General features: G+C 39.6%; 1 protein-coding gene across 1 annotated transcript in view; it reads left to right on the top strand.

Moving 5' to 3' along the window:
- Positions 1–2,559: 2,559 nt before the first annotated feature.
- pola1 (polymerase (DNA directed), alpha 1) overlaps positions 2,560–24,429 on the top strand; it is a gene marked incomplete at its 3' end in the record, with an annotated part of 67,081 nt that continues 45,211 nt past the window's right edge. Inside the window, exons 1-26 of the mRNA XM_079259847.1 lie at positions 2,560–2,661; positions 3,323–3,450; positions 3,616–3,712; positions 3,792–3,866; positions 3,947–4,062; positions 4,241–4,303; positions 4,433–4,534; positions 4,665–4,815; positions 4,901–5,066; positions 5,518–5,690; positions 5,810–5,922; positions 6,265–6,378; positions 6,485–6,559; positions 6,643–6,781; positions 6,922–7,076; positions 7,415–7,499; positions 7,704–7,765; positions 7,975–8,064; positions 8,255–8,371; positions 8,491–8,666; positions 8,770–8,899; positions 9,315–9,434; positions 9,541–9,631; positions 9,742–9,866; positions 10,010–10,159; positions 10,447–10,569. Of these exons, the coding sequence (XP_079115973.1) occupies positions 2,613–2,661; positions 3,323–3,450; positions 3,616–3,712; positions 3,792–3,866; positions 3,947–4,062; positions 4,241–4,303; positions 4,433–4,534; positions 4,665–4,815; positions 4,901–5,066; positions 5,518–5,690; positions 5,810–5,922; positions 6,265–6,378; positions 6,485–6,559; positions 6,643–6,781; positions 6,922–7,076; positions 7,415–7,499; positions 7,704–7,765; positions 7,975–8,064; positions 8,255–8,371; positions 8,491–8,666; positions 8,770–8,899; positions 9,315–9,434; positions 9,541–9,631; positions 9,742–9,866; positions 10,010–10,159; positions 10,447–10,569 (2,985 nt within the window). The 5' untranslated portion in view covers positions 2,560–2,612. The remainder of the gene's footprint in view (positions 2,662–3,322; positions 3,451–3,615; positions 3,713–3,791; positions 3,867–3,946; positions 4,063–4,240; positions 4,304–4,432; positions 4,535–4,664; positions 4,816–4,900; positions 5,067–5,517; positions 5,691–5,809; positions 5,923–6,264; positions 6,379–6,484; positions 6,560–6,642; positions 6,782–6,921; positions 7,077–7,414; positions 7,500–7,703; positions 7,766–7,974; positions 8,065–8,254; positions 8,372–8,490; positions 8,667–8,769; positions 8,900–9,314; positions 9,435–9,540; positions 9,632–9,741; positions 9,867–10,009; positions 10,160–10,446; positions 10,570–24,429) is intronic.

Here is a 24,429-nt window from a genome sequence, read left to right as displayed (position 1 = left end):
TTGCATCGTATTTAGGTCTATCTTAAACCAAATTCACCATCTTTACCAGACTTACGCATGGGAGTGCGACTTGTCATGTTATGTGTGTCTTTGTAACGTAGACTACTTAAGTTTCTTTATGAGCCTTAACTTCTACATCCAGCCTGTTAACACAGCCTCCAACCGACACCAAGCTGCGTTATTTGGAACCAATAGATGTATAAAATTGGCTGCTTCAAGCAATTCAAACTTGTCCACTCTCTCTCTCTTTTTCTCTGTCTTTCTCTCTCTCTGTTGACTTGCTGCTTCTCATTATTTTGGCAACAGGTTGAATCGTGAAAGAACTCTAAAAAATGAGTAGTGACTAAATAACATAATTGCTTGGAAATGTATGATTTACCTTCACTGATCCTCTTCTGGAAGAAAAAGATGCAACAGCTGCGCAACAGGAGTGCGCTCTGACGCGACGCTGTTTCACCATGGTGTCCCCCAAATTAATAGTCTAAGAGCGCGTTTTTCTTCTTGACAGGGATGTGTGTTTTTCTCCAGCTCAGCGGGAAAGTGTGGCAGAACAACAGCAGTCCGTCTGTCCAGTCTGACCCAGAGACAGATCAGCTGCTCATCGCTGATGAGCAGCGACAACTGTGGGCCAGTCCACACGGCGGCAGACCAACAGAAGACCATACACACATTAGACATGAATCCCACTACTTAGCCTATAAAATATAGAGTGTTTATGAACCAGCATTTAAATCATCTCAAGTGAAAAGACCCTCTTAAAAAGCAAGAGACATGAATAAATACATCCTTTATTCTGGTAGGTGAACAACATGGTAGCCTATAGGCTATTATTCAGTTGACAGCTCATTTAATTTTTTAGCTTTGTACAAAAATGCTGTCTGCTTTTTTTTTCTACAGGTGGCAGGCTGGATTATTTGGGGTATACAAAGCCAAAATAGGCAGTGGTAATAAGGGACAAAACATGCTTTGCATTTTCATTATTGTCCGTACTGTACTGTCTCTGTGGCCCCAATCTGGGACAGAAATCTATTGTGCCCTCTATACCCCCGCCTGGTTACCATGGAAACGAACTTCATCGAGGTACTTTGGCACTAATACTAACAGAGAACATTTTAGCTTATGTAGCAAAGGAGAAATTTATGTAATACACTGGCCTATATCAGCATCAGAATCTTTGTTGTCTTTATACTTAAAGTAGACCTATTAAATAATTAAATTAAAATTTTCTGCAGTTCCATTTTGGTATAAATAGGCAATGTATTGTGAAGGCTTCACTAAGACCAAGAAAGTGGATCATTTAAGTTTAGTTCTCAGATCCACTGGCTTTTATTTGTTCTCCAAAACTCTGCAATTAGTTTACAATGCGCTGAATTATTTAGGGCCAAAATGCAGAGTCTTATGGTTTGTTATTAATCAACCAGATTCCTCAAGCCATCAGAATCAAGTCTACTTTCTGTTCCAAGGGTCAGAATTAAACATGAGGTACATTTATTGTTTTATACATTTCATGTGGAAGAAAGTTTCAGAAAACTGCAAGTATGCTGAAACTTGAAGCAATTTTAAATCAAGTTTTTCTGCTGCTGTCTTTCATCAAAACTGTTGATGTATTTTATTTTATTCTGGCTTTTCTGTCTTCTTAGTTGTTTTTGGGTTTTTTAAAAAAAAGTTTTTAAAATTTTTAAGCATACTTTTTAATCCTGAATCTTGCTGCTGTTTGAATGTTTTATGTAAAGCACATTGTGTGGTGAAGGTGTTGTCCATGAAATGTTCCATACATTATTATTTTTATTTGTTTTAGTTGTATACTGCCTGTTTTTCTTTATTACATATTTACATGATTTGTTTCTGTATTGACTTTATGTAATGGACTGGTTTTAAAAGATTAAAGATCATTCAGAAACACAGTTGCATACATTTGTGGTCATGAATTGTACTGTTTTTGGAGTTTTCAGGAAGGCCACTAAATTAACATCAGATGCAAGGTCGGATTATCCAATGGACATTACGGGCACAGGCCCAGGGGCCCACGTCCACTTGAGACAAACACCAGCAGTTTGGACATAAAACAAAATGTACATAAAAGCCAGATACAGTGTCCATTGTGTTGCTACTGGTACCACTGGCTGAGAGATGCTGAGAAATGTCATTTCACAGCGTATCATTCACAATTTTCACAATGTTGCGGTGGGGAAGGGGTCCCCTGGAACACTATGGGCCCAGGGGCCTCTACACTTTTAACCCGGCCCTGATCAGATGTAATTAAATAAATACAAAAGGTATTAAAATGTACCCCTGTCTACCTTAAGTTATCTGTTCTTAATCGATTACAGAAAACCTCGCCGATTTTAAATGATAAATTACTGCATGTAATCAGTACTTTACTCGGCTGGTGTTTACAATGTAAACAAGAACTTTACATTGTGCAACACTGCCACAATGCGGACAAATGAGGCATACCACGCTCCCTGATTGGATGACGGTGTATGTGACGTCACTTCCTGCATATGACTTTCCCCGGGAAGGCGATTTGGCGCGGACTATCCTGTTGTTGTGTTGACCTGCGTCACATCGGGTAGCTGTCGGTGAACAAACAGTCAAGAGAAACTCAACTAATGGCTCCAGTATCAAACCCAGACAAGGACATTAACGCTCCGGGTGATGGTAAGTTTGTGACTCGCTGTTTTAGCGAAGCTGACTTTTATGAATCTAAAATTAGAAAGGGGAGCAGTAAGCTATGACATTAGCTAGCTTCTAGTAAGGCATGCTAACAGGCGTCGACTCAATACTATACGTGTTTTAAGACTATTGACATTTCCACTAAGCATTTTATTGTGTAGGTTACATGCTGTTAAAGCTCGCGACAGTAGAAAACACTCCTCCTAAAACGGGAGGTAATGGTTGTTATAAACAGGAGTTTTGATGTAATGATAATCTTTTAATGTTTATCTTGGTTCACTTTCCAAAGGACAAGCTAAGAGAGGTGAGAGCTGTCACTTCCAGTAGTTCCTCCATCAAATGCACAATTTATACTGTTTGTTTACTGGAATATCTGTAAAATACTCTACAACAATGTTCCTCTGTGTTGTTGACCTTCAAAGGCATTACACATTGAAAGATCACTGAAATGCTCGGTTGACTTTCAGTGTTGGAAAAAGTAGGGCTTTTGTGGTTGTTTTGGACAAAAATACCAAGTCTCAGCACTGAAGTGTCTTGAAGTTGTATGTTTTAGTTTATGCACTAGAGATGTGGCAGTTGTGATTTGTCAGGAAAAACAGATTATTCAGACTGATGCAACATCATCGTGAGATGTTCCTCTTCCCAGATGATGGAGGAGATGCCCGTGGACTGGCAAAAAGTCGCTCCAGACGGGAAAAAAGGGAAAAAGTTGGGAGAAAATCTGCACTGGAGCAGCTCAAAAAAGCCAAAAAGGGAGAGAAGATCAAGTATGAGGTAGAACATTATGACGTTATGAGCAAAATTTTTTCTTTCTAACTGCATTTGAATTGTGAATGTAAAAGCCATTGTTTTTGGGTTGGTTAGTTTGGTGTGAAGGTTTGGTTAGAGCTGTTATTTGTGCTGTGCTTTTCTTGCTCTTTCATAGTTTATGTTTTCCAGGTGACCGAGCTTACCAGTGTTTATGAAGAAGTAGATGAGGAGCAGTACTCAAAGATGGTGCGAGAGAGGCAAGAGGATGATTGGATCATAGATGATGGTAAGGTCTTTGACTGCTGATTCTAATGCAGGAGGATGTTTTAATGTCCTAATTCCTAATAATACTTTTGTTCTTTCAGATGGTACAGGATATGTGGAGGATGGCCGTGAAATCTTTGATGATGATTTGGATGACGATGTCGTTGAAAACAAAGGTAAACCTGGCATTTTTAATAAGTTTTAAGGATGCAAAAGCAGAAAGATTGTGTATGACAACATTTTTTTTTTGTTCAAGCTGGAAAAGGAGGTAGTAAAGGAGCAGAGTCAAAGAAAACCGTGAAGAAAGTTGTATCCAAGCCTAACACTATTAAAAGCCTCTTCATGAACAGCAATGTCAAGAGGCCTGTAGAGGTGTGTACATATCAGTATGACTGAACCCTAAAATCCTGCCAGCATGGCAATGTTCTTATAATTTCCATCTCTCCTCATTGCTTCTTGAAAAATAGGTCTTCTTTTTAAAATTTCAGTCAATAGAAAGACTAATTGTATTCATCTTGCTCATGTAATATTGCCATTTTGTTTATTGCAGAAAGATGTTGACCTGTCCAAAGATGATCTATTAGGGGATATCCTGCAGGATCTGCACTCCGAGGTTAGCAGAAATCCATACATTAATACATTTTCTTTTCTTATAATTAGCTATTTGGAATTAATTTAAATACATTGTTTTCCCCCTTATTTTACTATTATTATCCTGCATAACATATTGTCAAACTTCCAGAAACCAGCTCTCCTTACTCCACCACCGGTTGTCACACTAAAGAAAAAGAAACCTTTGGGAACGCCCTTGAACCCCTTCTCCATGAAACCTCAGATGCCAAAGGTACACGCTCCTCATCACAGCTTTGTACTGTTTTGATGCTGTGATAATTTAATCTTGGGAAGTCTTGAATGGCTCTGTAAACTTCACAGCTAAATGATCATGAAATTCTACGTTCTCTTTGTGATAACAGGAGTTGCCCTCATCTGCGGGACTAAAGGCCAAAGTGATTCGACCACCGCCTACAGACCCAGCCCCTAGGCCGTCAGTCCGACCTCCTCTTTCCACATCTGCTCCTCTGGAAAAGCAAAAGTCAGAGGTGGAAGCACCGAAAGAGGAGGAACGTAAGGAAGGCCTACAGCTCTTAAGCATTCAGCAATAACACGTTTTACAAGAACACAGGCGTAACCTTTATGCTGTGTTTTTCAGAGAATGACACTTTGGGATTTGATGGGGTGGACTTTGATGAGCCGATGGAGGTTGCACTTGAGGAGGAGAAACCTCTACTTAAAGCTGAGCCTGAACCTGAAACATCACCAGCAGCAGCTGTGGTTAAAGCAAAGCCCAAAGCTGAACCTCAAGATCCCGTTCTCTTGTGAGTGGATTATTTCAGCTTTTTTTTTTTTTTTTTTTTTATCCCTGTAATGTAACCACTTTAGCTTGTCCAACAGCCTAAAATCTGCAGCTGTTTAGCCACCCGCTGCTCCGCAATTTTATCTTTTAATCAGATTCAGCAACTCGTGGTCATAAATCTTTTTTTTTATAGCATAATTCTCTCTTTTCTTCATGTTCAAAATTGTGTGTGATGCTTCAGTCAAGGCTGACAAATCAAAGTTAACAGAATACCCAGAGCTCAGCTTGTTTGATTTGTTGAAAGTAGGACATATTGTGATAAACTGGAAATCTCATTTGACACCTTTAGAGTAAAAGAGAAATGCAGTGGGAAGAAAAGATTATTTGAATTGGTGACATACTTTTGAAAAAAATTTCCTCCTTCCTCTTTAATTCCTATTTAATATTTATTACTGTATCAAAATAATTTCCAGATCCAGCAAACTTGGAGGCTCTTGGGGCCAAGAGGAGGAGGACAAAGTCACTGAAGTGCCTGTAGAGGTTCAGGTTGACTCCAGTAAGCTCCCGCTGGTGGAAGGAGCTGATGGGGAGCAGGTGTTTCGCTTCTATTGGCTGGATGCCTTCGAGGACCCATACAACCAACCAGGTGAGGCATATTTTACAAACAAGGTGACTTCATTCTTGCACATTCATTATCCTGTTTAGAAATCTTGAACCGATCCTGTCTAGAGCATATCGGGACATTTAATTTTAACTGCGCATCAGGTGTGGTGTACCTGTTCGGGAAAGTGTGGATCGAATCAGCAAAATCTCACGTCAGCTGCTGCGTGACAGTCAAGAACATTGAGCGGACTGTGTACCTTCTACCTCGTGAATATGTAAGTTTCGTGTTTTATCAGTAGACAAACAGAACGACAGAGCTGCTTATGATGAAAAGAGGAGCATATTTTGAACAATTTGATATTTGTATTGTTAATTTTGCAAATTAATTTAGGAAAAATCGCATTTAGATGCTGAAAACGTTAATGTGTTTAAAGTTCTGCGTTCACAAAATATTAACCCTTTTATATAGGAAATGCATTTGAATAGAATATTTAATAAAAACATTGATCTACTGCTAAATTATTTCTTTTAATTCAGTTTCATTAAATTTTTTTATAATATTTATTTATTTACTAATTACTTACTTTTTATGTATTTATTTTAAATGTAATTAACAGAAAGTAAACACCAAGACTGGAGAGGTGTCAGACGTGCCTGTAGGGATGATGGATATTTATCAGGAGTTCAACGAGGTCTCTGAGAAGTTTAAGATCATGAAGTTCAAATCTAAGGTCAGTCACGGTCTCGGTTAAACAAACTCATGTATATTTGCAGTATTCAGTAGTTTGCCAAGTCCTGTGATTGACCAGTGTTGGATTTGACTGTTTCTTTCTGCAGAAAGTGGAGAAGAACTATGCTTTTGAAATCCCTGATGTGCCCAGTCAGTGCGAGTACCTGGAAGTTCGATACTCTGTGAGCAGACACACATTCAAACATTCCCAGTTTGGTGCGTCGATGGCTGACATCGCATTAACATGTTGGGTGAATTTTTGCAGGCTGAGTTCCCAGCGCTGCCATCCGACCTTAAGGGGGTGACTTTTTCTCACATTTTTGGAACCAACACGCCAAGTCTGGAGCACTTCCTCCTCAGTAGGAAAATTAAAGGCCCTTGCTGGTTGGATATCAAGACACCACGTAAGCATGAACACACATGTTGGCTTACATAAAATTTAAGGATTAATATTGTAATGCTATATCTGAGATCTGTCCAGCCAAATCTTTATTTTTCAACTTCATAAGTTTATGTCATAACGTCCCCACCTTGTCTGTTGTAGAGCTGCTCAGCCACCCAGTCAGCTGGTGTAAGGTGGAGGCGCTCGCTGTGAGGGGCGACCTGATCTGCGTGATCAAAGATCTGCCGCCTCCACCCCTCACGGTCATGTCCATCAGCCTCAAGACTGTTCAGAACCCCAAAACGCACCACAACGAGGTCAGACCATCTTCACTGCTTGTAGGGTTTTACTAACAAGTATTTTGTGATAGCAATAGGTGGGAATGTGCTTTTATGTCTTGAAATGGTGGTTTTAAAAACGTAAAAATCCAATTTCACGCATCCCTAGTTTGTTTTTTCATTTTTAAAATTACATGTAAAGACTAAGGGAGATTGGAGTGGTGTGTTTTGTGTCATCAGTGTGCACATTTTTTTTTAAACAATTTGAAATTTTCACTGTTTTATGTTTGTGGGAATAGATTAAAGTGTTGTTTTATGATGACATCAAATGCCAAAATGAAGGGACTGTGAACTAAATGATGCCATTTCCTCTGCAGATTGTGTCTCTAGCTGCGCTTGTCCACTGTAGCTTCCATATGGATAAAGCACCACCTCAACCTCCGTATCAGACTCATTTCTGTGGTAAGTCACTGATGCTTCTATTTATTTTTGGTGGTGTAAACGCAACAAAATATTAACAGAAATATTATTCTGTCGTTCCACATGAACACATATGTTGCAAGGTTTTAGAATAACCTTCAGCCAGAAGCGAAATTTTGTATTGCTTATTTATGCGTGAACAAGAAAATGAAGAAATTCTGCTCACAGTGATATTTGTTTCTTCAGTGATCAGTAAACCAGCTGACTGCATCTTCCCGTATGACTTCAACGAAGCTGTGAGGAAGAAGGTGAGTCACAATGTGGCTGCAGTTTGCAGCTTGTTTGTATTATTATGCTGTAAAAAAAACCCCCAAAACCTTCTCATCTTAAACTTATCATAAATAACATGTTTCAGATTCTGGATGAGGTTGACAGAAGCTAGTGGATAAAACACAAAAAGCTTTGATGTCAGTGCAAAAATGTATTATGAAAACACTGATGTTGTGATTTGCTCCAGAACGGGAAAGTGGAGATCGCCGGTACAGAGCGGACTCTGCTCGGCTTCCTCCTGGCCAAGATGCACAAAACTGATCCTGATGTGCTGGTGGTAAGCTATGAACAACTAGTTCCTATGATATGAATTGTTTTGTAGCTCGTGGCAAGTTTTCCCTTCTGTCAGCGGCGCTTTGTTATTTAAATTCTCACGCTTTCTTGTCTTACAAAAACACGTGTTCGGTTGTGTCATTTTGATCAAGTTGCAGTGGAAATCCTCTAAACTCTTGTGTGTTTTTCTGTAGGGTCACGACATCTTTGGTTTTGATTTGGAAGTTCTTCTGCAGAGGATCAGTGTGTGTAAAGTTCCACACTGGTCCAAAATTGGACGCCTCAGGAGGGTCAATATGCCCAAATTAGGGGTAAGAAACATAAAAGGAAACTGCAGTAGTGACGACTTGCTTTACTTCTACAACATATTGCACTTTAGCATTTTTATATGCTCACCTTCGACTATATGTGTGGCTTTTTTGATTTGTAGGGTCGCAGTGCCTTTGCAGAAAAAAGTGCAACTTGTGGCCGACTGGTGTGTGATGTGGAAATCTCAGCCAAAGAGTTGATTCGCTGTAAAAGTTACCATCTGACAGAGCTGGCTGCACAAGTGCTGAAGATGGAGAGGCACGCAGTTCCCCAGGAAGACATAAAAAACCTCTACAGGTAATCATTTCACCAAAGAAAATGAGCAAAAAAGTAAATAATAAATCAAACGTCTTCACATCTGTCTGCAAACTTTCCTAAACCTTGAGTGTTTATGTGTCAGTGACTCTCCTCACCTGCTGTACCTGTTGGAGTCGACATGGACTGATGCCAAGCTGATCCTGCAGATCATGTGTGAGCTCAACGTGCTGCCGCTCGCCTTGCAGATCACCAACATTGCTGGCAATGTTATGGTAATTTAAAGAGATGTTGCTGTTGACTTTTATTCTCAGTCTTTTCTTTTTGCAGTCGCAGATTGCTCAACATCGCAGCATTAACACTCCAACAGCTGACATGATTATATTGCAGCGTATTTCTTTTAGCAGCTTACAGATTTACTGTTCGATCCAAGAGCAAACTCTGTAAATGTGTTAAGATTTGAAGTTCGCTATATCTCAACTCTCACGAGGCTCAAAGCTACTGCTGAGATTTCTACATGAAAAGAGGGGGGGAAAAAAAGCAAAAGTCACAACAGTTTATTAGTTCAAGGAGTAAAAACACTGAAATATGTTTTGGTTTCATTAAGGTAAAAGATGTTGATCCTGTAGCGTTCCATGCAGGTTAAATGCTCTGGGTTATGACATGATTTCTTTCTTTGCCTCCCTTCAGTCTCGTACTCTGATGGGTGGCCGCTCTGAGAGAAACGAGTTTCTTCTGCTTCATGCGTTCCACGATAAGGACTACATCGTTCCCGACAAACCTTCCTTTAAAAAGGCCCAGCTGGAGTCGGTAAAGATGCATATAGATTAAACAAACTCAAGCTTTCCTCTGTTGATTTATTTATTTCCTCTTAAGTAGTTTGACATACATTTCTTGTTTTGCTCTTTTGTTCCAGGCTGAGGGAGACGATGATGTGGATACGGGAAAAGGAAAGCGGAAAAAGAAGGCGGCCTATGCTGGAGGTCTGGTGCTTGATCCTAAAGTTGGTAAGTGTCTGTAGGCCTTTTTAATTTTATTTATTTATTTATTTTTTTTAAAATCTCATGTTATCGCTGTTGTTTCTTTGTATTTAACCCCTATCCCTTTCTTCTTTTAGGGTTCTACGATAAGTTTGTGCTGCTGCTCGACTTCAACAGCTTGTATCCCTCAATTATCCAGGAGTTCAATATTTGCTTCACCACTGTGCAAAGAGAGGCATATAACGCAAAGAAAAAAAACGATGTGAGTAGAGTTGTCACTTGATTCATAGCAAGAAACATGTAAAAATGCAGAGTTGCAAAGATCTCATTTGGCTCGATGACCAGATTCCCAGGGAAAAGTTGTGCTTTTTAAACTCTTGTTACTTCTGGTTTCTATGGAAACAGGAGGACGAGCCAGAGGAAATTCCTGAGGTCCCAGATCCTGACCTGGAAATGGGAATTCTGCCCAAAGAAATCAGAAAGCTGGTAGAGCGACGTAAACAAGTCAAACAGCTAATGAAACAGCAAGACATCAACCCGGATCTTTACATGCAGGTACGCGCACATTCACAATGAAACATCATCCACTATGAAACACCTTAAGTTGACTACGCACACTCATTTCATCTGTTTTCATCTATTAATAAATTCACATATTAATTAATAGCTAAAACATTTTACAAGCTAAACGTGATGCAGTTTGAGCACCTCAAAAGTCAGGATTTTAAATACTATTGCATTTTGAAATTGAACCCACTTTGCTGCACATCCTTTGTATCAAATCTTTGCAGTTTCAGTAAAATTGAAAAATAGCATGTAAATTATGTCTCTTTGTCCTTCAGTATGACATTCGTCAGAAAGCCTTGAAGCTGACTGCAAACAGTATGTACGGCTGCCTGGGATTCAGTTACAGCCGCTTCTACGCGAAGCCGCTCGCCGCTTTGGTCACACACAAAGGTAGAGAGGTGAGTCAAGTATGCACGCTGAACATAAACAGTTAATCAGCGCTGTAGCCTCAGCAAAGGTACAATATTAGAGGCTTGAAAGGAACCCAGAAAACATTCTTCAGCCAAAGTTAATGTCAAACCTGTCAGATACGAATTTTGTCCATGTCTACTTATTTCATTCATCTTTATGTTTTGCATAATCTTGCATCTAAAAAGACTAATTTGGATTCTGAACTGGGAAAAAAAATCCTGTGCCTTAATTCTGACTTTTGTAGAGATATGAAACATTCCCTTTTTGTCCACAAGAGGGCACTGCTACATCATATTCTGCATTCTTGACTCCTTCATCCTTTGCTCTCCAATTTTGTTGTTGGGGTGCAGATTATTAGCCTTATTTAACTTATCTGGCACCGCTAACCATGAGTTACCATGGCTCAGATTAACAGGTCATTAACAGGCATGTGCAGAAGAACATCTGCTTCATTTAAATTAGGTATGTAGAAAGAGAAAACATCTCAGACCTACAGAATAGTGGCATCCAGTGACCAAAGTTTGAGAGCATCTTATTTCCTTTATTACTTTCAAAAATCCCCTTTTTCTTTATGGGTTCATCTTGCCTCACCTTAACAGTTTCTCCCGCATTCCCTCACCCCCATGTCTTCCTTTGTTCTAAATATGATCATTCCTTCCAGTCCATTATATCAGTATAAAGGAGCTGATTTAGTGTCAGCGATATCAGTAGCACTATGGAAGTACTTTGTTATCATCTAATGCCACAGTCACACCATGAAACTTACCCGCTCTCCATGTAAAGTCTCGATTGTATAAGGTGTGATGGGTGTGCACACTCAATAAATTGGTGCAAAGCAGCATGCGTACTGAATGACATAAACCGCTAAAGCTGGTGGTGTAATTGAACACCACACACACACACACACACACACACACACACTTTCAACATGTCAGAGGTAGTGCTCATGTTCTTTTAATGAACGCTAACAGTACAAGTCCTCAGCGGAGGCATCAGGCTTTGCCTCAGGGGAGTACTTCATTAAGATCCCCTTACACACTCATTGTGTTCTCTAATAGAGGGCAGGGCAGTAACTCACTGTGCATGTTTGTTATTTTGTCAGTCCATTTGTGCCTCCAGTCATGCTCCATGTTTGGCTGACAAGAGTTACTTTGTTTAAGTCGTGTATTTGATTCGCTGCTCAGGTGGGAGTTTTCTGTGCTCTAAACTTACTGCTCATGTCTGTCAACAGCCAGAGGTGGATGTGTGAATTACATTATACCTCCTTCTTGTCTTACTTTATGTGGGAAGTATCAGCAGTCTTAGACAAGAAGTAGGCCACATTGTTGTTATCTGAAGCTGCACAGTTTAGCAGCTTTGTTAAAGCTAGAAATTTCTGCATCGAATAAAATAGTGTTTTTATTAGTGTAGCATCATGTAAAAATGAACATTGTAGTGTTTTCCTTATGAGTAAGAAACTTCAACTCACTGGCCACCTTTCTAGTACTAGACTGAACGCCCCTCTGCCTTAAAATCTGCTTTGATCGTTCAGAGCATCGATTCAGAAAGGTGTTGGAAACATTCTTCAGAAATTTTGCTCCATGTTGACACGATAGCATGATAGCTGCTGCAGATTTATTGGCTGCACGTCCGTGATGTGAATTTCCCGCTCCACCACATCCCAAAGCTGCTCTGTAGGATTGATATGTGTTGACTGTGGAGGTCGCTGGAGTACAGGGAACTCATGTTTAAGAAACCAGTTGGTGCGTTGTCCTGCTGGAAGTAGCCATCAGAAGATGGTACACTGTGGTCCCAGATGGATGGACATGGTCAACAACATGCTTTTCATGCATGCTTTTGTTTGTACAATAATGACACTACCATCTGAATGTTGCAGCAGAAACAGTGACAAGGCTGGTAGCCAGTGGGATATTCTGCTGATGTAGTCCATCTACATCAAGGCTGGACCTGTTGTACTTTCAGTATGGGATACCGCATTCTGGTTGTAACCAATTGTTATTAGAGTTCTTGTTGTCTTTCCATCATCTCCAACCAGTCTGCATATTCTCGTGTAACATCAACAAGTCATTCAGACAACTGTCGCTCATTTTCTATTTTTCACACCATTCTACGGTATGTTTATGGTTATGTGTGAAAAAACTAAACAAAAAAAAAATCCAGCAGTTTCTGAAATCATCATGTTCAATCCAGCTTTATTTTATTTATTTATTTGTCAATTCACAGTGAAATCATCTCAGGGCACATTATCAATTCCAAACTATTCCTTTTTATCCAGTAGGGCTGTGACGATATGTTTTCATCCCGATTCCATTCCAATTTTTTGGGTCCCAATTTGATTTAAGTTGCGATTTTCATGATTCCCCAATATTGCAGATTTTTGTAGACTAAAAACAAAACAAAACAAAAAAAAGTTTTTTAGTTGTCATTGTTCTTGATTTAAATTGGAAAAAAACAACACAGTAGCCAGACCATCATTCTGCTGCTATAATGCCCAAGAAGACAAGTAAAAAGATCAATAAAAATGACAAAAATTTTTATTTTGGATTATTTTTATTTATTTGGAAAGAAAAATTAGCAAAAAAGGAAAAATTGATTTCAAAATTATGAAGCCAAAATCCTGATATTCGATTTTTTTCTATTCGATTTTCCCACCCTTACTATCCAGTCATTGTTTATTCAAACCAGTTAATAAAAATGAATTGTCTGGCTAAGTACACCAAAGAGTTGCATCACATTTTGAGTTTTATTCGATCCCCTGTTGGGAGCTGCATAAAAAGAAAAAAAGACTTTAAACAGCAAAGATAAACCCAGAAACTGACTCAGGGACAGAGGCCACTTTTTGCGGAGCGCCCTTTCTTGCACCTCTAACCATGCCACATTCAAAGTTAGTTAAAAATACCCTTTCATCCTCATTGTGGTGCTTTAGCATATCATTTTGACCATGTCTACATGACTAAATGTTTTGCATTGCTGCCGCGTGATTGGCTGATTTATTTTTGTTAGCAAACAACTGAATATGTGAACTTAATAATGCAAGTGGTGAGAGTAAATTCTTAAGTTCTGCAGTTAACCCTCTTCCCCCTCCTGCGTTGTTGCCTTGTTTTTACACTTGATCTTAGCCGGTGTATCTACCATAGATTAGATAAATTTAAAGGGGTGCTATTATGGTATTTTGAGTTTTCTGAGCTTTCTACAGTGTACAGTGTTCCTCATCAGACATGTGAACGGCACTGTTTTTTTATCACCTAAACGCATGTCCCGATGTGGCGGGAGGCGGGGCTTAATGCAGAAGAGTCTCAATCCACTCGTTTTGCCCACAGGCTGATCTGACAGCCTACAGAGAGGGTCGGTCTGAAGTAAATAAAGCGATTTGTGACAGTAACTCGATCAATCCCAGCCCTTCTGCTCTCAGAAATAAAAATAAATTAGCCTGGAATGCACATAATAGTTCCACTTTAAGTACAATTTTACAAATGGAGATGCAGGGCCCTCTACACCGGGTCTTTTTAATGAAGGATTTGCTCTTTATACACCTGATAGTCCTAAACCCAAATTAAACATCTTTTATGTAAAAAGCTTAATACATTGTGGATCATATCACTCAGATTTGCATAAATCTTCATTTTTTTTCAGTAGTGTATTATATGGCGTAAGGGATTTGCAATAATCTCCATTGAAAATACATACCTCAAAGTACAACCTCGATGCAACAACAGTTGGGAATAGTAATGAGCTGCTTTAAGTAGCACATTGAATATAAGCCTATCTCATCCAGTATCACCAAATTACAGGGATTTCTTACTTCACACAAGAATTATCTGTGGAAACTGGTGTTTAAGTGGCTCATCAGGCAGTTTAAAAGACATTTTATGCTGTAAATCTTCTGGAATAGCCAATGCTTACAAAGTGGCATAAAACATCTTGGGAGGAAAAGCCAAAGTGAAGCCCAGTAAATATTGGTGTCACGTTCTTTGATTTTAACAACTTAAAATTGCTTCCACACCTGCAGGGTTTGATCTGCTTGTTTGAATAACACCATGTTATTGGCTTTTTTTTTATTTTTAAAAAAAAAATTTTTAAAGAGGGGGTTTAGGAAGGTTTGAATCAACTTACTGTAGTTATCAGACCAAAACAGCTGCACTAAGACCCCTGGAGAAGGGGTTTTATTGTCGGCTGTACCTAATAAACTGTCATCGGAGTGTTCTTAAAATACCCAGTGTGCTGAGGGGATGGTTAAAGCATTGGATTGTGGTCTCTTGGGACTTTACTATATTAACATTACATACAGTGAGGATTGATATGACATATTGCACCAAAAGGTCATCAGACAGATCTCAACCCACTGTGGACTGACTGCTGAGCTTGTACCTTGGCTTGCTGATGTAGCAGGAGATCCCGCTTCTCATGATCTTAGTGTTTTGTTTACTTTGTATCTATGATCCAAGACGCAACTCTATTTATACTGCATGTTGTGTGATTAAGGGAGATGCGCAAGGGAGTCCCAACGGTAATATCAAGATATGCTGTTTGTGGATAATTTGATACCCTAGAAGTCATCAAAACATTTCGACACTTGAATTTGTTTTTAAAAACATTGGATACCATCAAAAACTCTTAAATTTTACAGACATTGTGCCAACTGTCACATGTTTGTTCATCTGGGTTGAGAAAATTGCCATAAAACTTCAAAGGGCATTGTTCCCAGTACCTGAGCTGTCACACTGACTCTGAGTGTGTTTGTGTGTGTGTGTGTGTATGGGTGTATTGGCTGGCCCAGACAACTCACCAAACAGCAGCAATAGCATGAACAAAAAGAGCCAGTTTTACTGAGTTAATAGACCATAAGCCAAGTAGTTCTTGATAGTTTCCAACTGTAGCGAGCCAGAAAAGCCAGCTGGCATTTATAGCTGCGTTTCTAGTGTATTTGTGGGTATTGCCATTTGCACTCCTGCCGCCATTTTAATCATCACATTTGCACTCTACTTTCATCTCATGATTTAGGAGGCTTTTTATTTTTATAATTGTAACAAGTACACTGATCACTACTCTGTCCGCCGTGTAAATCCACCCCTCCCAACCCTCCGCGCCTTCCCCTCATCTGTTTGGACTGGTGTCCGAGTGAATGTGCATGTGTTCTCTGTATTTATTGATTGGCCAAGCTCTCATCTTTCTCTCACTCTCATTTTAAATTGAGGCCCCCCGTGGTAGTGCTGATCAGACCAGTGAGCTGTGGTGGTTGACAGACCCTTGGTTGTGTCTCTTTTGATCAAATTTGCTAATTTAAGGCGATCCCGCCACCTATCTCCCCCTCCTTACTTTTGTATTAATTTCTTGAGTTGGCCGTCTAAATGTCTGCCTGTCTGCACAAGCATACATACGTGGGTGCATGTGCTACTGGCCGAACTCTGCCCTTTGTCAGGGGACCATTTGTTGTGGCCCAACTCTGTCCTGGTATGTGTGGGTATTAAGGGGGGACGGTATTAAGAGGAAGGTGAAGGTTTAGGATTACACAGCCTAGAGTCCACCACAGATTGATGTCCCCCTCAACCCCTCAGTGTTATTTTGAGTTCTTTTGTATGTTCGCCAGAGAACAGAGAAGCAGATACAGCACGAAACAGGAGACTAATAAAGTAGAAATGAACATTATTATTAAATACAGACCTCTTCCAAACGTTTTGATGGACTGACGGATGTTTTTGTCTCAGCAGGCGCTTTTATTGACCACTGTACGCTTTTGATTTCCACTTACAAATAAAAGAGGGAAATCCTGTAAAGCCTTGTTGATAAAAGCTCCTCTATGTTAACAGTAACTCAACCCTTTGGCATCTTCCTATATTAATAACGAGGATTCAGACCGTTTTTGTCTTTTACTTTGACCACCCTCTTTTGTGTGCTAAGTGTGTTTATGTCCTCTCTAACGAGTGATGTTAACAGCACTGGCCGGTGGAAGCTGCTGATTGTTTTGGATTGCAGATTGGTTTGACCTTTGTCCCTTTTGCCAGCAAATCTGACAACCATTAGCAGGTGTGTGTGTGTGTCTCAGGATGAAAGCCATTCTGCTGTAATTGAGTCTCTGTCCTTGTGTTTAAAAACAGCCTGACAGGAGCTCGTTGTTGACATTATTGGATGGCATGCAGAGAAGAGGATAGAAGTGGGGCTTGTGTGACAGAGTTGAGAGTGCGCACAGGTCAGAGTTTGGTTTAGGTTAAACCCTCCTGCATGTATGTGTGTGCAAGTGGTTGTAATGAAGTCTAAGTAAATATTGTTGCCCCTGGCGTCCCTCATTCAGGTTCCCTATCATCCCTCTTGCCTCAAGAATGACCAACTATTTCCCAGAAACAGACACAAGAATACATAATCCATGCTATCATGTCTCATTTGTGGCAGCATCTGATCGAGTTTGCACGGCCACGCTTTTGCGAGCAAACATTGTTGCCTTGCATTTCTTTCATTCAGATTCTCGGCCGCTGCTGCTGTCTCAGAATCACAGGGGCCATTTTTACATTTCCCTGAATTAGATGTAAGAATATAAGCCTGCTTAGGCTGATATGTGTGTGTCTGCACATGCATGCTTGTGCGCTTGTGTCTGGGGAAATGAAGGGTGCAATGTTTCCATGGTCCATAGTCCTCTTAAAGAGCTGGCTTTACTCCTGATAGGACGGGGCTTAACAAATAGTCACATGGGAGCATCGCTGCTATTTTAGCCACATTAGCTCGTCTGCGAGGGCTGACAGTGGAAGGGACAAGAGTTTAGTATTTAAACGGCGACATTAGTAACACCTACTAATGAGGCCATGTGAGACTGAACTAATGGCAGGGATTACAGCCGATAATGGATTGATTTGACATCTGGCGTCTTTATCAGGGTCACTGATAGTCGTAAATGAGTGGATAATTAGTAAATGGTTTTAACAAACTTTTATGAGGGTACATAAATACATTTTCCATTGCAAATGTAAAGTTTTGCATAACAAGCAAACAAATGTGACTCTCTAATCTTCTGTACCGCATTAAAGAGGTGATATGAGCACCTTCGGATTGCACAACGGAGCATTAGATGCCAGTTTCTGAATAACATATAGCAGGTTTACTGCAGTTATAAACACATAACTGACTTATTCGCTTGACGCCATGTTAAAAATTTCTCTCCGACTACTTTGACAGTGCCAGAGCAAATGCAGCGACATACCAGGAGATGTCCTTTCCAGCTTTTAAAGCAGCACGTTTTAATTGACCAAACAACCGGAGGATTGTTGGCATTGTCGAGTTATTTTCAATCAAAGCTGGCATTTGCAATCTCAGCCGGTTGTATTAAATCAGACACAGCTTTACAACCGATTGACCTTCCTAGCAGCCGACATGAGAACACAGCCATGGCATCTGCCAGGACAGGTGTCAGTGTATATGTGTGTATTTGTTTGGCTGTTTTGCACCAACGCATGCTCCCATGTGAGTGAAATTGCTTCATCACTTTATTGTGTGTGTAGCTGAGTGCAGATGAGACCTCTCAGTAGCAGAGACTACATCTATTAATGTAACTCAGTGTGTGAGATTTTGTTAATGAACAAGTGTTTGATATCGTGGGTCCCTAGACACATGCTTGAGTGCCTTATGTGTTGTGAGTATCATACACCCCTCCACTCCTCTGAGCTCTGTCAGTGGTGTGCTCCTCCACAGGTGCTATTTTAGTCGGCCGACTGTCATCCCAAAATGCTTTTCAACTGAGTGCTTTTCAAAACAATCGTCAGTGGTTCAGGCTCTTTTTCCAAGGGCCCTCTGCCATGCCGAGCTTCAGCATGCTGCCTCTCATCTGCTGATTAACAGAAAGGTGTATGGTAGATGTTAATATAAATATGAGTGTGTAAGGGTTCAAGGAGAAATGGAAACAGAACAGGCCATAGATGATGTAACTAAAGATGTTTTTACTCTTTTGATGAGTAGTTTTCTGAATGATTTCATAAAGTAATTTTGCCTGAAAGGTGTATAATTTTTTTTTTTAAAAAAAGCGTTTTTGATCAATTTTTCTCTCCTGTGATTAGACCAACTTTTGTTGGAAGGCTCTATTTGTCACCTTTTAAAATGTGGTGTGTTTTGTTAGGATTGTGCTTCTGTATAATGAGCAACTCGGCCAAACACGTAGGTAGGATCCCGCAAAAAAATGTGCCACAATCCTCAGCAATTGGTGGATTGGACAATAGTACTCTCTGACATTAATTCAGAAAAAAATGACAAATATTTGCCATTTTGTGTATTTCTTTATTTTACACTGCTAGGGAGCTCAGTAGACAGTGTGGAAGATCCATAGACAGCCACATCAGCTTGGCACCTCCCCATGCTGTTCAGCAGCCTGGTAACATTTTGCTGTTGGATGGCATCCCATCTCAGAAGGTGACGTTCACACAATACAAATGACCAGGATGTCCGCATTGAAGTCGAACCTGTCGAAGCATTTAGGTTGTTCTGGAACTGAACTTAACTATTTTGGATACATAAAAACATGAGAAACCACATTACATTTTGAGCCAACAATGGATTAAAAAAAAAAAAAAAACAAAAAAAAAAAAAACAGGATGCTGCCAACTAGACTACTATGGAGCAAGTATTGTCAAAGCTTCCTTCCAACTTAGAGGGGCGAGGCACTTTAGAAACTCTTGGATAATTTCTTAGTGTTGCATATCCAGGGCTTTTGCATGTTGGTCCAGTTAGATATGCAACATTGCATATTTTAAGATATTTTATTGACACAGGGATTTTCGCAGTCAAGGGAAAAAAAGAAAAAAGAAAACTGAGACATCGACTAAGCTTTATATGAAAAGCAAGTTGTTTAGCACAACCTCCTGTTATAGTATTATAAACACTTTTGTCTGATCTTGTATCTAGCTTAAATGAAATCTGTATAAATGGAAAAATTCAATACTCTGTTGCTCATTTGTCTGCTTCAGTGAAGTCCTGCTCTGAGCAGGTCGATTAAGACCAATATACCTGTCATGGCAGCTGAGCAAAATGGATATGAGGAGGGAGGGGTTGTTAATGTAAGTGAATGAAAACTTGAGGGTGGGATGAATACAAGACAGAAATCTTGACTTAATATAAATGAATATATAATTCATAAGTAAATTTAAAATAAAAACAAAAAAAAAAAAAATGGGGCAACAGCCTGCAAAACTGAAATTTTATAACATGGCTGAATCAGTAATCACTTAGCATAACAGGCCATTATAACTCGCAGCTATTTATTTATTATTTATTTGTAGTTTATCTGGACAAAGTGTGTCATTCCTCATGGGTTTGCGCTCTTGTAGATGTCTTGATCACTCAGCAGCAAACAACTGTTGCACCACTTAACCAAACTACAGTCTTCTGCTGCCCTGATGCCTGTGTCCTCAAGTCTCAAGATAGATTTGTTGGGTGCATTATGTTTTAAAAAACGGGCAGCACCATGGAAAAATGTAACTTTTAAGATGAAATACAGCAGTAATACAAGAACACTCCATAGCACTCAAGTTTTTCAAATGTGGAATCCATAGTTAGTGCATCTGAAAAGATTTCGTCCGACACGTTTTAAGGCTGTTTTGCTCTGCTTGTTGTACAGCTATTTTATTCAGTTTTATTGGCTCTATAATAAATTGTGCAACTGCAGGGTCGTTTTATATAAGTTGAAGTGTGTAATTGTGAAATAATGAGTTAAAGCAATCATTAGGTTTTTTGTTCTTTTTTTTCCTTATTTGCTTAAAATCGATAATGGCAGTAGTCAGTGGCTGCATGTGTGCACGTAATAAAACTCTCTAATCTCAGAGTCCTTGTGACAGCCTAAAGGATGCATGCTGACATCTGAGCTCTCACCTGCATTGTTGAATACAAATGGAAGGAAGACATGAATGAGGAAAAGGAAAAAAAAAATCAGCAGTCTACTTTGCTCAGAAGACTTCTGTCATGATCCCTCACTCCGTGGGAGCACTTTTCAGTGAGCGGCTCAATTACTGTTCGGTTTAATTACAGTTTATTAACACCAGTGAGCCGAGAAGGGAAAGAGGCAGGAACAGAGGAAAACTGAGTGATGTTTTACAGGGCGAGGAAAAGATTTTAATAGATTTTATAAATTTACTGAGTAGGAGGTTGGCAAAGTAAGTGAAGTAGGGCCAGTTGAGCTGTATGTGTAGTAGATATTAAGTAATTAAAGCCAGAAACGCAGCTGAAAGAAACTCTGAAATCAAATCTAAACAAAAAGAAATTAGTTTCTGTGTAGCCATTAAGGCTTATTCAGTGTCATTACATCATCATTATCATTATGGGTAGATATTGATGAATCGAGTCACCCTTTCTGAGAAGGCTTGCACAACATCGAGCTAACATGAAGTAATATGAATCCCCTGTCATGCTTTTTCAGTTGTTTGGCCCAGTATGAACGGCACGCACAGTGGTGACTAGTGTACTCATCAGGGTGAAGAAAAACACTCTTTTCACCCCCTGGGGAAATGTGTTTGCATTGGTCGGTATAGTATGCATTTGTTGGTATGTGTTTTAAGATGAGCGCACACACACACACACACACACACACACACTCACACACACTCACACACACACACACACACACACACACACACACCGTCAGTTGCACACATTCCAGCGTCATGGTCAAACGACTTGTCTTTCACACGGTTCATTCCTTAAAGCTGTCCGTCCTACTGGAACTGACAGCATATGGAAAACCTGTCTAAATGAGTCCACACATCAATTACATCAACGCGTTCTCACCTCGCTTGCCTCCCTCCCCCGTTGCCTCATTTCGCTTTCGCTCCGACTCCTTTTCCCACATCTCCCCATTCATCACTTCTGTGGCCTCTTTTCTTTCTCCAGCTCAGCTTTTTTTTAATGGTTAAAATGAATTTTGCGCCAAAGTGATGAAGTAATTGTTGGTCTGATATTTAGTTGGCTGGATTTCTGTTTTAATATTTAATTTTTAAAGGTCCTGTGTTTTAAAAAGTGACTTTTCCATGTCTCTTTTGACCGCAGATCATATTCAGTCCACAAAAAAAATGTACCTTTAGGTGTTAAAATGAGCTCTTCAGTAAAGTTGTGATACCACAACCAATTTCTCAGCTACAGGTCCTGTTCATCCCTGAGTTGGGGGGTTTCGGAGAACAGAAAAGGACAAAGTGGAACTGTTTACATGCACACAACAAATCTGATCATTATCTGATCTCTTGAGATAATTCAAGTGGTCATGTAGACAGCAAATCTGATATTCTTTTTTTGAGGATAAGAACCATTATCGAATTAATAAAAATCAGAATAACACAGATTCCTCCCTAATACCCCAGTGTCTTCTTGCGTGGAGACTTACATTGAATTTATTTACTCGTTTTACAAATGAGTGTGCGCAAAGATCTTCATCACATTATGGCAACATGGTGGTGAAGTGGTCCCTGGCTCAGGGGAGTGTTGACCAGTGATCTTTCGGTGTGGAGTTTGCATGTTCTCCCCATGTATGTGTGAATTCTTTCTGGGTACTCAAAGACATCCATGTTAGGTTAATTGCTATAGTTAACTGATCACTTATCACATATCAGTTGCTACAGATAAAACTGACGGCCAAATGAATGGAAGGACTTCAGTCCAAAATCAGCTTTTTCCACTGAGATAATGCTACATTCAGATTTTGAAGATAACAATCATAATAGCTGTTTCTAGACTCACAACAATTAAATATTACAAATGTCAAGCTGTAAAACGAACAAACTTCACAAAAAAAAGAGGACGTGATTTTTGTGGATGATGTACATTGCTGTGACAAGGCCCGTATATGTCCAAAATCTGGTTTTCTCATTGAAACAATGGCAAAATCTGACTGTTATGAACTAAAGATTATTTCTTTGCCAAACAAGAATATTTTAGGCTCTACTTTTTTGTATTTTTGGTTGTAAGTGTTGGCATGCATGTGGTGGTCTTGACATTGTTATTGTGGATGAAAATAGGGCCATACAAAAATGTTTGGGAGCCAGTGAAGTAAAAAATTTACCTGTAAACTATTAAGCCACTTAATACTTCTCACATTAGCAGCCAACATGAATACTGCTGGCGTTGCCATGTTCAACAAAGTTCAGACTTTTTGAAAATAAAAAGGGGGAACGTCGCCACATGCATCCAATCATGGACTGACTAATGTTGGCAACTGTTCTTCCAAGTGCATGTATGTGTCAGATCAGTAACAGTTCTTTGGTTACTCCCAGATACCTACCTCATCGTGATGGTCATATAAATAGGGTCAAAGATGCAAAAAAATAGAAAACAGTGACTACTTTATAATCAATACCAATACGAACAAAACAGGCAGCCAATTGGTAAAGACACCTAACAGACAATAGACACTTCACAGCCTCTGTAAGAAAACAAAGCAGACAATCATCAGGAGCACATGTAAAATGAAAAATTAAGAGAAATATGAACAGCAACATTGTGTAACTTCAGCTCTTGGCAATTAAACTTATAGGACAAAATGGTGACGATAATAATTTGTGTTGGTGAATGAATGTGACTCTAGTGAGGTAGCTGTTTAATGAAATGTAAGATGGGGCCAAATACGTCTGTTCCCAGCTGAGGAAGCAGAAGCAGATAAAGAAAGTGCTGTGATAGAGTGATAATAGAGCTGACCCATCAGCCACAGGCCTTGTTTTCTTTAATAGGAATTGACAACAACATCAAGGGTATACAAACCCATTACGAGTAAAGCTTGTTATTTACTCCAAATCAAGGACTTTGTTCTTTCTCTCAAGGCCACAAGAGTAAGAAAAATGTATTTTTCTTCCATTCATACTCCACGCTCCAAGCTTCATCTGAAGCGGGGCGGCGATGTCTATGCTTTTATGTGCAATGAAGCTGGTTATTTCATATTTGACAAGAAACTTCGTCTGCGGCAGGGTGGGTTGTGCATCCAGCTAGGTCTGTGTGTTAAATGCCACATGTAAAAATGTTCGTACGTTCTCACCACCTTGGTCAGCTGTTTTATTAAAACAACCCTTTTAACCTTGAGCAGCTAAAATGCAAAAGCAGCAACTGTCCGCTTCAAGGTTTTCCATGTTAACTGCACCCACCTCAAATGTCCAACCAATCACACAGTACTTCTTGGAGCCCCACTAGAAGAAAGCTCTGCCAGCCCGATGTATTGAAGTGTCTTCAACCATATCTGCAAGAATAGAATGATGCCATTTTCTTCTTGGAGCCTCGAGATGTTCGTCATAGTTACACTGTGGTACTAACACAGTTTTTTTTAATGTCTCCAAACACATTTTAACAGTTTATGCAGAGAAATATGTTTAGAACAACCTTTGGAAATTTTGAATGGTTAAAACTTAGCATACTTTATGTGAGAGGGAAGAATAGAAGTTTACTTTGATGATATATGTGCAAATAAATTTCTTCATCCAAGAAAAAGCCTCAATCTAGCATCACTGTGCTGCTTTTATTCAAACAGCCTTCGCCATTGTTGACTCAGTTTCACAATTTTAACACGATTTAAGTGTCCTTTCTCTGTTTTGTGTGTGTTTTACATAAATAACCCTACTCAGCAGCATTCACATTAATTTTTTGTAGTTGAATAAAAACTTTCATTCATCACCAAAAGGCTTTTTACTTTACAAATGTTGAACAAATTTCAAAGGTTTGAAAAGGTTTTATGCTTGTGCGCAAACCGAGTGCGGGATTAAGACGAGCGTCATCGTCCTGTCCCGAACAGCCAGGAGTCGTTTTGTCTGCATCAAAGCTTAGCAGCACAATTCACAACATATGTGTTAAGGCCAAGATTTGGGTGTGTTATCTGGTGTGTATGTGTGTGGGGTGTTTTTTTTTTT

Source organism: Telmatherina bonti (assembly GCF_933228915.1).
Source record: "Telmatherina bonti genome assembly, chromosome: 20".
NCBI classification, from domain to species: Eukaryota; Metazoa; Chordata; class Actinopteri; order Atheriniformes; family Telmatherinidae; genus Telmatherina; species Telmatherina bonti.
This window is presented reverse-complemented; position numbering and strand designations above follow the sequence as displayed.